This window comes from Strigops habroptila, chromosome 1 (genome assembly GCF_004027225.2).
Source record: "Strigops habroptila isolate Jane chromosome 1, bStrHab1.2.pri, whole genome shotgun sequence".
Taxonomy (NCBI): domain Eukaryota; kingdom Metazoa; phylum Chordata; class Aves; order Psittaciformes; family Psittacidae; genus Strigops; species Strigops habroptila.
In genome coordinates, this window is record NC_044277.2 from 119,820,330 (window position 1) to 119,834,749 (window position 14,420).

General features: G+C 39.8%; 1 protein-coding gene across 6 annotated transcripts in view; it reads left to right on the forward strand.

The window, feature by feature from the left end:
* ADAM22 (ADAM metallopeptidase domain 22) overlaps window positions 1-14,420 on the forward strand; it is a 137,420-nt gene that overhangs the window by 104,308 nt on the left and 18,692 nt on the right. For 4 of the 6 annotated variants that reach the window (XR_003993083.2, XM_030497005.2, XM_030497019.2 and 1 more), the window contains 8 exons: window positions 508-624; window positions 1,323-1,491; window positions 2,441-2,549; window positions 3,514-3,604; window positions 4,945-4,962; window positions 7,832-8,026; window positions 10,860-10,960; window positions 11,537-11,603. Coding sequence is in view for 5 of the 6 variants with exons in the window: in XM_030497005.2 (XP_030352865.1) it covers window positions 508-624; window positions 1,323-1,491; window positions 2,441-2,549; window positions 3,514-3,604; window positions 4,945-4,962; window positions 7,832-8,026; window positions 10,860-10,960; window positions 11,537-11,603 (867 nt within the window). In the remaining variant the exon portion in view is untranslated. The remainder of the gene's footprint in view (window positions 1-507; window positions 625-1,322; window positions 1,492-2,440; window positions 2,550-3,513; window positions 3,605-4,944; window positions 4,963-7,831; window positions 8,027-10,859; window positions 10,961-11,536; window positions 11,604-14,420) is intronic. The other 2 variants (XM_030497029.2, XM_030497039.2) reach the window with 1 other exon arrangement.

Here is a 14,420-nt window from a genome sequence, read left to right on the forward strand (position 1 = left end):
AACCTTACTTTTGTTCCATTATAACTACATGAGTAAAAAATACTCAGTAATATAGGAAAGGCCAGATCCTTCTTTTCTGACACACACACGTCTCTGCATATGGGGTGTAAAGTCCCTTCAACAGCTGAATTAAATTTGGTGTCTCTAGTTTCCTTACATATGTGTTGTATGAGAGTTGTTTAAAGCCAGTATCTACTGATATCCTTTATGGGCGAGTTATATCTTTATAGGATATTTTGATCAATTTGATGTGGTTTGTTCTTGACAATTCCCTGCTTGCTATTACTCAGAGCATTTTTGATAATACATCATAAAAAAGATTCTTTTCCCAGTCCAAGCTCAAAGGAGAATAATTTTCTTGGGAAACAAGACATTATTTATGGGAGTTACCATCAGTAGGAGGAAAGCAAGGAATGACAAACATGTTACAAAGCAAGTGAAGAAAACCACATTTTTTTGATCATCCATTTTCTTTTCCATGAGTATCTGTTTATTCTCTCAATGCAGGGATGTGCTTTGTGGATACCTTCTGTGCTCCAACATATCCAGTGTGCCCAGACTTGGAGAACTTGATGGTGAAATCACATCGTCAATCCTGCAGTTTGGAAAAGTCTACAATTGCAGGTAATTGGAAGTCCTGAGAACAGAACAGGGACAATCAGTATCCATCTTGCGTAGAGAAGCAGCTTTCTCATTCCTAAGTGGAGAACAACTGTTTCCATTACTTTTTTTTGTCTGTTAACACATAACCATTATTCCAGCTCAACTTTTGTTAAGCTTCAGGAAATGGACTGCATGTGGGGAATGCAGCTGTTTTGCAGTCCACTCTATATAGTAGTTAATTTTGCCTGTAGAGACATAATGCTCTTGTCTGGCCTCTGAATTTCACATTCTTTAATATTTGTACTTAATGTACTCAAATACTTATACATATGCCTACACTGCCAAAGCTAACTGGCAGCTTAATACGTTGCCATATGTTAGCTGTATCACAGTTATAGACCTCATGTGTTCTCACAGCTTCGCACAACTGTTAGATGAAATAAAATCCTATACAAGTAAATTCAGTGTTTTATCTAGCACTGGCTCTTACACAGGAAAAATGGTCTTTGTTTTCACCATTACATTTGTTTGACGTAGATACGCTGTGTTTTGGTTTGTTTCGTATTAGGGCCAGTGAGATAAATAAGCCAATACTTACTCTTTCCTGGTCCTGGGCATTGTATAATGCAGACAGAAGGCAGCAGCCCAAAGCCTGGTTTCTCAAGCAGTCCCATGTAATCACAGCACAAGTCTCCAGGCTCCTCTTGGTTGTCTTGCAGTGGTGGCCATGTGAAGCTTGATGAGGAGACGGACCTGGGCTATGTGGAGAACGGGACGCCGTGCGGGCCAAACATGGTGTGCCTTGAGCATCGCTGCCTCCCCACCAAGGCCTTCAACTTCAGTACCTGCCCAGGCACCACAGACAGCCAGATTTGTTCAGGACACGGTGTATGTTCTTGCACTCCTTAATCCTTTTTTCCATTTTTGCTCAGTACCTGGCCTTGTGTAGTGTAATAGCTAGACCTTCAGGAAGCCAGCAGCGTGACTCTTGAAGTCTTGTTACTGGAGAAGCTTTTGGAAAGGAAAAGGGGAGAAGGCACTTAAGTAAACATAATGCATAGCAGTCAAGGCATCTTAAACAATGAGTCATAGTAAGTATGTATTAGTTTTACAAAAAATTTGTCAATTGATTCTTTCGCTATCACTTCTAACTTGATTGATATTTCCTCAGGCAATGTACTGGAGAATATAAAGGTATTATGAACTAAGAAACTTGGGTGTCTGTTCTTCCAGATGCTCTTTTTCATTCCCTCTTTATTGTGTCAGCAGCCAAGAAGGTTCATAAAGTTGTTGGATTCTGAGAGTTACTTTGCTCTGGAGAAAAGGGCAATGAGCCCTCTTGGCTAGTGGCAGCTTCTCTGCTTGGTGCACAACCCTGGCAAGTCCCCTTGTCCTGCACACAGTTTGAAACAGTGTCCAGGTCCCTATGGCTGAGCTGAGATCAAAGGAGTTGTTCTCTCATACTGTCTTTTGTCTTTTACACTGCATTAGAATTCCCCTTTTAATTTGAAATTAACCACTTCATCATATTTGGGGGGGGGGGGGGAGGGAAAGTGATCGTTGAGGTTCAGTCTCCCAAAGCACTTATAAATGTTTCTATTAAATATATATTACATTAAAATAAATGAAGGTACTTAATACATATTACACACCTTTATATATCAAGTATAATAATAGATTTAATACATCTATAATATATAAATTAAAATGTGCTGTATATTTAAAATGTTTTGAAAACTTTGCAGGCAAAGTCTGCGACTGTCCTTGTACTATATATACTAATTATGGGAATAGATCAATTTTATGATTTTACTCTGAGCTATGCTTTTGCCTGCAGGTTTGTAGCAATGAAATAAAATGTGTCTGTGACCGATTCTGGGGAGGAGAAGACTGCAGTTCTCGCATCAAAGATGATCTATATTTTGATAAAGATGCTATCAATAAAGGTACATTATTATAATTTTTACTGATAACTGGAAAGGCTTGGATTTGAGGATGGTTCATTGAGCAAAACTAGATCTCCTACTCTTTCAGTTAGCATACAACATGATGCATCATTAGGAGCCTCATTCCCTTGCCTTCCTCCCACAGCAGAAGCACTCAGTCTCTGAATGAGGTCTCAGATGTGGGGCTGTATGTGAACAGTGTTGCTGACAAGCACTCAGCCCACCTTTTGGGACTGGTACCAGTGTGTCCAGTTGTACCTTGTTTGTCCCAGTCATCTGAGGGGCCTTATAAACTGTATTGATAGATTAGGACAAGCAAAATGTTACTTGGACTTTTCATATCTAGATGGAAAAGTAATGTTACATGATTGGTTTTTATTTGTAGAGTAGATCTTTTATTACGTAATATGTGGAATGTTGTCACACAAATTTTAGGCTGTTAAATTTTTTGAGTGAAAACTTACTCATTTTTAGGGTCACATACATGAGAAAGAGACATTGTGGAAAAATGAGGGTGTAAATGTTTTTCATTATAAATCCTTGTTGGGGGACAGTTGGGGGACCATCTTCCAGAATGTCTTTTTTGGTTAGTTTATTCAGCTATGGAAAGGATTTAAGCAAATCCAAACAGTCACTTTTATTCCAATGTAAGCATGTATTTGCAAGGCAGCTTATAAGGATGTAAGCTACAGCAGTTTAATATTGATGACATTATATTGGCATACCTGGCACAACTTTCTCATGTAGCAAGTGTTCAATTAAGGGAAACAGACACAGAGGTCAAAGCTTGATTTATGAATGATCTTTCTATATCCATGCTATGCTTCGAGATTATAGCACTGGCTGCAGTTGATCAGCCTAGTGCAAATTGTCCAAGCAGGCTTTTGAAAGACAGTGCATTTACTGGTTTTGTATATTTTTCTTCTAAAACCCTGTATATTTTTCCCCTTTCTTGTGTTTCCAGGTGTTGTTAGCACAAATATAATAATAGGGGCTATTGCTGGCACCATTTTAGTGTTGGCTCTCGTTTTAGGAATAACTGGTTGGGGTTACAAGTAAGTAAACTGTGTTTTTCTTAATATGGTTTAAAAATATGTTTATTTCATCTGATGTCTTATTATAAGAACAATTCGAACATAATCTAAAAAAATCCAAATTTTATTTGGATTATATTTATACAGTGATATTTTCATTGTATTAGAATTTTTCAGGCAATTCTTTCATGTGTATGTGCTTTTGGAGAGCTTGATCCAGGTTTGAAATTTATTTCTTTCTTAGTTATTTAATTTTTTGTAGATGATCAGGTTATGATTTTACTGTCTCTGACAAAGGAAATACAAGAATACAGTCTGATTCAATTATAAATCTTTCCTAATGATGAAGTAAATTTAGCAAGATTAGCCATCAGTCAGTCAGTAAAGCATTTAACCATAAGCTTCCTTAAATAGATGTTTATATTCAGTCAGCTTAACCTGAAATTAATTCAGGCACGTTTTTTGGTAAGAGAGAGATCTGTAATTTGCAAATAAGGTGCAAGTTCTCCTGCTGTAGAACTATCAGTGTTCTGCTCACTAAGAGGCAAACCGGATTACTTTAGCCTGACTGATCTTTTTCAGTTTTTCTCCTTTTGTGAATTTCTTCTAAAAACAGAGTGGTTTAGGGGTTTGGCATGTATTAAGAAAAGATTCAAGGTAGTTAGTTTGTCACCTGTATTTGGGTGAGACTGGCTCTTGAAGTCCTTCATCCGCTGGTCCTTGGAGTGCTTGGGCGGCAGCGCAGGTTCACCTTACAGGCACTGCTGGGACACAGCCCCAGTGGTTTGGCATAAGGAACTGGCACATCCCCTGCTGGTTTGTTAGGCTGAGGTAGGCTGAGGACAGCTCAGAAATACGTAAGAAAAGAAGCATTTGGAAAAAAGCATGAAGATTAGGATAGTAAAAAGGTAGGATATGCTCTCTTGGTGTATCACCCTTAACTTTTGGCAGTATATTAAAATCTGGACTTCTATTTTGAGTACAACTCCAAAAGTTAAGGGCTCATTTTGAGATCACACATAGCCGGTAGGATTAGTTTTTGGAAGTGGAGGGTGCACCTTTCACTAGCAGCTTCACAGTGGATAGACTTAAACTCATCATGAACTGCATCTCCAACTCAGCACTGACTTTAGCCATCAACATGAATATATTTTCCTTGTTTATTCTGATGTAGTATGATTATTTCAGAAGTGTTTTCTGTAGAAACATTTTGAGCAAAAATTTCATTCTGCATACAGAATGGATGCTATATGGTTGCTATTTTTTTCTTTTCTCGTTACATTTTTTTTCTCTTACTGACCATGTATACCTGAATACTCATAACTCATTCTTCTTTTTTTCTCTTCTCTTTGTATGGAAAGAAACTACAGAAGGCAGAGGTATGTGGTAAAAGTAATGGAATGTATGTTAGAAAGCTCTGAAAATAGCTCTTCTCTCTTCCTCATTTATATGCTATACAGAAATTGCAGTGATGAATTACCATATTTTAAAGAATATTTGCTCGGATATATGAAATTGGTATTTATTCTATAAATGCGTTGCTTGAAATCCTGATTTCACTGGACTCAGTAGCAAAAATAATGTTTACTTCTGAGGTAGACAATCTTATTTAGGAAAACAGGAGAATATTTCCAATAAGAGAGACTGCAAATCTGCTATTAGAGATAAAAGTGTTCTTGGGAGGCTGAGAATTGAATAATTAATATTAACATGATGTTCAGGAGCCTTCTGAGACAAATTCATTCCTGGAGCTTCTTTGCAGTTAAAAATACAACACAGTTAAATTGCTATGCGACTGAAGAGCCCATTCTTTCCTGCCATCCTGCTTGATTGATTTGTAGCTAAAGCACAGTACTGTCGTCAGCACAGAGCTGGGCTTTCGCCATTTTAAGCTTGTGGCCAAACCCCAAACAGTTTCTAATGACTTGGGTTTGGCTCCTGGAAGACCATCTCCCTTTGATCAGTCATCTGCCTGGCAGATGGGTCTTCTGGGAAGGAGTTGGCTCCTTCCTCTCCCAGTGCCCCCAAATAAGAGGTTTTCACAAATTCCCCTGTTTTCTGCCTGTATCACTGCCTCCTGGTCCAAGCTGCTGCTTTGTTTGTTGCTGCTGCTACCCATTGTGCTTGTTCTCCATTTCCCCTGCCTGTGTAGTGCTTTCTCTGCCAGGCTCAAAATACTTGAAAAAAGCAGAAAAGCATTGCCAAGTGCTGGTTGTGTACTACAAGGTCAGATAGGTGGCAGGAACAGGAAGAAGGCAAAGCTATTGAAGTCAAGCCTTATGGAGAGGTTGGTGGGTAGGAAATGCCACCTGGCACAAGGAAGGCAGCATTTCAGGGTTTGGTGCTGCTTAGGGGAACATGATGTATCTGTTAATGCAGACTAACATGGCCACCTTGTCACTCTGCTGTGGATGCTTCAGTGTTGTCTGAGGACAGAGCAGCTAAAACCTTGAAATACAGAAAGAGACTGCCCCATGCATGTTAGCATTGGGGTCTTGGGGAATCTACTTTTTCAAATTCCCTCATCTCCGGAAATAAGTGTATGGACAGAGAGCTGTGAGGATGCAGTCAGTCTGCAGCTGTGTCTGTTGGCATGGGCAGAGTGGAAACCAGCATAAGCTGAGGCTTTTGAAGGTGGTGGAAGATATTTCATAGTTGATGGAGATATTTAATAATTACATCTCCATGCAGAAAATGAAGTTCTGTAGGCTGTCTTCTAAATAGAATAATTCTGGGTATGTACAAGGAGTGCTCCATAAAAACAGACATCCAGTGGAGTCTCCAGAGTGTCTTTTTTTTTTTCTTTTCCTAACAGTTTATGGTTACTCCTTAAAGATGAAAACAAGACATTGAGATATTTCTGGGCATTATATAAGGAATGATATTTGGTATAGCTAAGCAATGGAAACGTGTCAACTGAATAATAAAAAGAGCCAATTAGCAAGAATTCTGCTGGCTGGGATAGCATGGCTTAAACGGCACAGCTACATAGGAGAAGTTATTTCTGACGGAATAGCGAGAGAGCAGTTTGCTGAAGGAACCCTGGGGAGCAGAGCTGCCCACGCTGAGTCAACTCCCAACACAGACATGTATCAGCTGAGGAATGGGACAGGAACTGAGACTGAGAGGTGTTAAAAGAGATAGTGTGGAAGTACTGTGTTATACTAATGATTTATGTGCCTTGTAATTGCATATTTTAAATACTTTGGGAGCATTAGAAATTCAGATATGGAATGAAGAGAGCCCAGTTCAGGTCTGTAGTTGGACATAATCTGAATGTGAATCAATCTTCTGATAAATGCGCATCTTAATAGGGGTAGGCTGAAGCAAAAAGGCCTTGGGAAGTGCAAGGCTGAATAGATAATTAAGTTGCTGGTATTATGATACAGCCAACTGTCAAAATAGCTACTTGTACTAGGGAGGATTTTTCAACTTGATGGAAGTGTAACTGGAATATTTGCATGGCAGTTTTTCTGCTGGCAATGAATTCATCATCTGCAAAAAACATTGCATAGCTTAATTAGGACTTTCTAATGCATAGATAGTTTTATACACCATAACCAAGCTTCTGGAACTGGAAAAGGATAAACTATTGTCAGATATGTGGGGCATTATTTTTATGTGTCTTGGCAGATTGAGTCTACTGAGGTAGCTGAGAACCTCTGACGCTGGCGTTATTTCCCGTGCGCAAGAAAACAGTTAATAAACAAGGTTTTTCTCCTCCTGAGGTTTAAACAACTCAATTGGTTGCTATTCTCGAATTCAATAATGATCACAAAAATTAAATGGGAAGGATCTACCTCAGAAGGAAAAAAGCATTCACTTTTCCTGAGCTCCTTTTTGATGCAGGCATGCTATTCAGCTCAGGCTGCAGCGCTTGTACTGTACCTGGGGATGCTTTTTGCAATGAGCGCGATGGGCCATTCGGAATGTCTGAACGTAGTTATTTGTCTCAAGAACCACAAACTATTTACTTTGAAAATTTTGATCAGAGTTTATCAGTGAAATGTTCCTTGTTTTCCCTTACCAAAACCACACAATCCACTTTTCTGCACATATCAGAAGCATGTGGGAATTTTCTCTCCAGATGGTTGAATTATTTATTAATAGGATTATTGTGTGTGGTTAACAGGTTTCCTCAAGGATCACTATCGTTGCCTCTTTCTTTTAAACTAATGTTTGTGCATGTTTGTGTGTGTGCTGGTGCCTGTCATATTTTCTGACTCTACGATGTTTATTATACTTTAGACAAATACCCCAGGGAGATTATGTAAAAAAGCCTGGAGAGGCCGACTCTTTTTATAGCGACATGCCTCCTGGAGTCAGCACAAACTCTGCATCTAGTTCTAAGAAGAGGTCTGCTTTTCTGTCGCATTTTCAGATTTCTACCTGTTCCATCACCCATTATTCCATTAGTCAGAACATTTCATTGTTTTGCAGCAGGTTTGGTTCTTTCTTCTTTCTTTGTGGAATGTTTGAAATGGCATCCTTTGTGCTTTGATTACTGATTTTTCTCAGATCCTCTCAGATATTTATTACAATTTGGCCAGAATAAACAGTTTTCCATTGCAAACCAATTTTCAGTTAATCAAATTTTCATCATCTCCCTGCTTGAGATTTGTTTTCAAGCAGACTGTAATAATAATTGCTGGTTCAAAAAAAGAATAAAAACCCCACAACTTTCTTCATCCTGGTCATGTAATCAAAGAAAAGGAACACTGTCTTCCTTCAATAATAGTTATAAACATAAAATGTTCAATATAAATGTTATTTTTCTATCTTTATGTGTCAGTGTCATTAAGTCACTGAGTTGACTGGATAATATTCTTACTGTCTCACTTTAAAGATGATGGTACTTGCATTTTATTCCACTTAATAGACTAATATACTATAAATGGTCACCAACTGTTATCTTAAAAGATAATTCTACAAAGACTTCTTGTAGTTTTGTGCTTGCTCTTACAAGTAACCAGGGAGGGCACTAGATTTTGCCCTTGATCAAATTTCACTAATCCTGTTATTGTTCCAGTTACTTAAAAAAAGGGACAACATTTTAAAATGGAAACGTCATTGAAAAGCATTGAGAGTGGTTTGTAATTGCTAAAGTCATTAGGTCGTGATGCTCACTATCCCTCTGCACTTAGAGATCCTTTAATTATGAAAATCTCCAGCTAGCACTTCAAAACAATTTACAAGAAGCGCTGTGTCGTGGGAGGGATAGACCATCCTGAACTGCTTCATAAGCAAACTGCGATTCAGTTCTCAGTGCCTCACTGAGCAGTCTATAACCATGCAGCTGATGAAGCCATTTTCTTTGTTGTTATTTCAAAGAAAGTAATGTATGGAAGGGATACACTTGCAGTGACATTTGCTATTTGGGTATAGCAGCTTAATGTAATACACAACTTCAGTCTATTATAATGAATATGTTTTTAGGAAAACTGTAGCAGTGATTAATTAATGATTTCTAATTTTAAAATTCAGTTTTTTAGATGTGTGAGTGGATAAATTATTTTTTTCAGGGAGCAAGCATTAATCTTAAATAATGCACTGTTTGTGTTGGAGAATCTTTTCTCATCAGGATAAATTTTGGAAAAAGTCTTGGGCAAGCAAGTTTTCATAGCTTTGTGTAAGCAGGTTCGAATACCAGTTAAGAAAAAGGTTTCTTTTCCAATGAATGTCATTTAATGTGTTTCTTCTTTCATTCAGTATCTGTGTTTCTTTTCATACTTCATTTCTTTCATGTGTCTCTGTTTATTATTTGTTCAGAAAGCTAATGGTTTCTAAGGTCTGTCTGTACTAGAGAGTTTTGTTGTTCCCCACCACCAGTTCAGGTATGTTGTGCACTGTCAAGTCTGGAAAAGTCTGACAAATACATTGTGGTGGAGTTGACATAGTCTTTCCATGCAACACTTTGAATTGCCCAAAGTGCTATTTCCTGCCTTCCAAGCTGGTTGTGATTTGCTCCGTGTGCAGATATGAATGGCATCTCTTGCAAGATATTAGAGTGACTGGGCCATTAGGTGCCTGGGTTTCTCCATGCTGGAAGGCACTACGAAGTGTTAGTTGGTATTCAGAGGATGTTCAAGGATTAAGACATAACTTTATGATAACCCTTGCTATTATGAAACACCAAAACCAGTATATAGCAAGACATTCCTGAACCTGAAAACAGACCCTTAGGAGGAGAAAATGTTTAAAAAATCTGTCAGTGGATCTGTTGGTTCTCAGATCTTTCATGCTGTGATTAAGTTTGAATTGATGAAACCCTGGGCTTACTTCAGTGTGGTTGTGATATAGCCTGGTCTTCTGGAAACTGAAGAGCATCTCTCAGATGCCTGCCCTCCAAGGAAGGCAGAGGCTGAAAAATGCAAGAGTATCCAAACTTAGAAACTACAGAAACAGTTCCTTTAAGCAAAAGTTCTTTGTAATAAATAAGCCATTTATTCTGACCTGTTTTCAACTTCCTCTTGTTTTCTTCTCTTTTGGAAATAATTGCAGATCTCATGGCAAAGAGCTCAGCTGCAGCTCTAGTACAACAGGGGGGAGCCTGTTGCAAAATCCCATGATTTTGCACCACGACACACATCTGTAGCTCTCAGAGGGAATACAAAAGGAAAGAAAAACATAGGTTTGCACCAAGCACCTAGATATAATGATGGTGTTTTGGCTTTGAGTTTAGCATTAGAAATACATAATGCAGTGACTGGCTGACAAAATATAACAATTCAAAATTAGCAAACATGAGTTATCCCTCCTCCACTAGAGCTACCAGCTGTGGGTGGGAGGACGCTCATCACAGATTCCTGGGCCCCTGAGGCTGGTAGCAGTGGGGTGAGGGAAGCAGTCCAGGCTTTCCTACAGCAGCACAGGGAGGGAGTGGGTAGCTTGCAGGCAGGATGTAGTTGACTGCGAGATAAAAAAACCTTGAGATGAGCACAGTTGGAAGAGCATCTTCCAGCTACGAAGTGGGGCAGAGCTGCAAACCCAAAGGAAATCTGGTGTGCGCTGGTGTTTGTGCTTTCCACAGCAGAAGTGCGAGAAAGCAGTGCTGAAGCGCGGCTCTTGAACGTGGGCACACCAAACCTCTGCAGGGACAGCTGCGAAGCGTAACTGCAGCGTTTAACCACAACTCCTGGAGGCTCTGCTAGTGCAGACAGACCTTAGGCTGTGTTGTGTCACTGGCCTCGGGAATGTGACCCTCTGAACCGCTGAGCTAACACTGCTGTGAGACAACACCCTTAACAATAACCGCATCTGAGCCCTCCTATTCCAGGTCAAATGGATTATCTCATTCCTGGAGTGAAAGGATCCCAGACACAAAACATATTTCAGACATTTGTGAAAATGGGAGGCCTAGGAGTAATTCTTGGCAAGGTAAGTGTGAACCTCTGTGCTAGCCACAGTGGAAACCAGCCTCTGCGCCACTGCTGCTCTGCTGAAAGTTTAGCTGGTCTTGGGACAGCGTCATGCCCCCTTAAAATTGTGCTAATTGTTATTAACCTGGAATCAGGTTTCAGCAGCACCCTACGCAAGTACTTTCTTTGCACAATGCTTTGTGATGTAGAAATGACATTTCTCCCATTCCTGTAGTGTAATCTAACATGAAAAAGAGAAGGAAGCATATTCACACTCTTGCCAGCTTCTGTGATTTTGTCAGGAAGTGTTTAGTATTCTTCTTGAAGTGTAGTGATTTTCTCAAATGAAAGCTGAAATTAAGGAGTTTATTGCTCTGCACAGTTGCAGTGAAAAGTAGAGAAAGATCATCTAAGTGTCAGGTTTAGCTGGTCTGAGGTAAATCAAGAGGGACTGACCTGTGACTTTTAAATGGTTAAAGCTAATGAGGTAATGACTCTTTTGCTGGGGATGCAAAAAGAATATACAGCTTGGCATGGGATGCAGGTGAGTTTCAAGTTGTTTTACTGTCTGTCTTTATCCTTTGATTTCTTTCAGGTAATATAGGAGGAAACAGAAAGAAAGTCAGAGGCAAAAGATTTAGGCCACGGTCTAATTCAACTGAGTAAGTCTGAACTTATAAAAGCAAAGCCAAAAAATACAGTTTTCATATTTGTATTTTGTGGAAGGAGATTAAGAGTACTGAGAAGTAGACAGCTGCATTATTGCTCTGTGGCCCATTCTGTTTGGTGATTGATAATCTGGTAAATGGTTTGGCTAATGTATTTCAACCTCTTTTTATGTATTATATAAAAATTAACTATCAATTTTCTTTTTTATGTAGGCTTCCTCCCAGTCGTTCCCATAGCAATTCCCAATGATGGTGGCAGCCTGCGCCATCACTGCAGGCTTTTGTCTACAGTAAACTGCCATTGCTGAGTGTATCCTGGTTCAATATTGAATTTCTGATAACCTGTTTCCTACCATTGTCTTCACCTTGGGTTGGGCCGTTGCAGAGTTAGAGATTTATATCTCTGTGTACCTGCCTGGAGGTTTTAGCAGAGATACCTGTCTGCTTTGAGAGTACCCTGAAGTTTAGTCTTGTAAGCCTGAAAAAGCCAGTCTTGAGTAAGCTCTGCAATAAATGGGTAATGAGAATCCTTACCAAGCAACTGATCCCCAGGCTTTTCCAGTATGACTTAGAGTTGCTTTCTTATTGATTTATTGGTTATACTTACCAAAGAGCCCATGTACGCAGTGTTCCCCATAGAGAAAGAGCCTGCCTTATGTACTTTAGCCTGCTGGTTGAGGCTTCTTTTGTGAATGAATAGTGAATGGGTGAAAACATAACCTCTGGGCTTGTCAAGTACTGGCCTGCTCTTAAAGCACTTATGCCACATGGGAATGGCCCTTTCTTTGACCACAGTGGCGATGACAGTGCCCTTTCCCCATATCATTACTAACTTGCACCTGTAAGGGCAAATGGGCTTGATACCAACCCTGCTGATACTAATGCTGCTAACTCCTCTCTGGGCCCTGCTTTCTTCATTTTGGGGATTTTCAGTTTGTTTTGAAACTTTTCTTCCACCTGTGGTGCACTGTCTTGAGGTGAGTAGGCTCAGAAAGGTTCCTAGAGAATACCCTCTGTTACAAGTTACAGCAAAACCAGTTTGATGCACATTGCAATTAAAACATTGCATGGTCAAAATGGCAATATGGAACCAGAAATTTTAGCCCTAGATCCCTTGGAGGAATTTATCTGTCAAGTGCCCCTGTGCTCTTGGTCTTTATGCTGATAAACTCTTACTGAAATGTTATTTTGCTCATTTTCTTTTCTCCTTGCATGAGACAGTTTGATGAAAGCAAAATTAGTCTGACCAAACTACCAAGAGTACAAATGAGATTGCACATTCTTCTTTAAAAACATGTCCTGTGCTTTCCTTAATTTTCCAATTTTACTTCATAAACAAAATTTGTTAAAAAAAGAGGTTTAAATTAATGACATGATTATTCTGTCATTCAGCAGAGATGTACACTGAGACTGAATCAGTCCATAAAGCATGAAACCAGATCAGCTCTTTTTAGCCTAGAGCAAATGTAACTATGTGGGAAGAATATTGTTTTCCATAAAAGCAAAAAAGCCCAGTGGGCATATTGTTTCGTCTGTGCTGCTCAGCTGGTTTATTATACATTTGCTCTGAGAACCTTGGAGCACTAAACAAGTGGGTAGACAGAGAGAGTGTGAGTTGAGAATCTTTTTCCCTGTAATTTTCTCTTTTAAAGGTGTCCCTGAATTTCCACCTAATTCTCTGCTTTCCTTCTTGCTGCTTGTTACGGACTCTCAGCCCAGCAGCAGCCCTGGTGCTAGAGTGAGGCAGCTTATACTTCCCAAGGGCTGTGCAGCAGGCTGTAAGGGATGAAGCACAGTGTGTGTGCTCCTGGGAGAGACCTGCCAGGCAGGAAAATGCTCTGTCTCCTGATGGGGTCTGTCCTGGACTGCATGGGACCATGTGGCTTGTCTGAGTCTCCTTGGCAAGCCTGTCATCCCTTGGAGAGTGAGCTCCCACTGAATGATCCATGTGCTGTGTCAGTTTGGTGGGGAATGGAGAAGATTGCTGAGGGCGCAGAGTGGCCTTGGTTAGAGGGATAACTTCCTTTGTGAGCAGAGAAAATTGACTGATAATGATCTAACCATGGCCAGCATTTACTCATTTAGGAAAACAAAAAGAAATGCTAGCTGCTTTGAGGATGCCTCAGAATACATGGAGGCTTTTTTCAGACAAATTTACCTTCTTACCTTCTCTGTGAAACACAGAAGAATATTGAAATCTGCTCTGAAACAGTGGATGGCATTTGGAAAGTCCAACTGTGTGGCCCCTGGGAGTCCAATGAAGCATACCCGTTGAGATGGAAGAAAAGGGGTAACACTGTTGGAGACAGTGTAGTTAACCACTAGAAAATGGGGATCATTTGTGCCATACCTTGTGCAGAGTTAATTTTTTTTAAGCAGGTGCGCACTAGTACAGTTGCCTACCAAATTATTTGACATATGCATGAGTCTGCAGTAACTGCACATATTATGCACAAGATTTTTTGTTTTGTACATCCAAGCACCAGATAGACACTCATGCCATTAATCGTTTAAGCAAAATTTCTTTAGTACTGAGCAAGGTCTGAGCCCTGCAGCCCTCACGAGCAGCATTGACAGGAGGGGTGCAAGCACGTCGGGCAGCTCCTGAAAAATGGACAGCTCATACCTTTGTGCAACCGCTTGTACCTGAGAGGTACATGAACAAGTCTGCTGCTGAGGGTATAGCTCTATGGAGACTGCTAAAGCTCTTTTGGGATGTTTTTAATTGTTTCTACATGTTTTAAGGCAAACTTAGTTTTTTTTTCTAAAAGCAGATGGTTCAGTTCACACAGAAGGAATGCCAACAGGCCG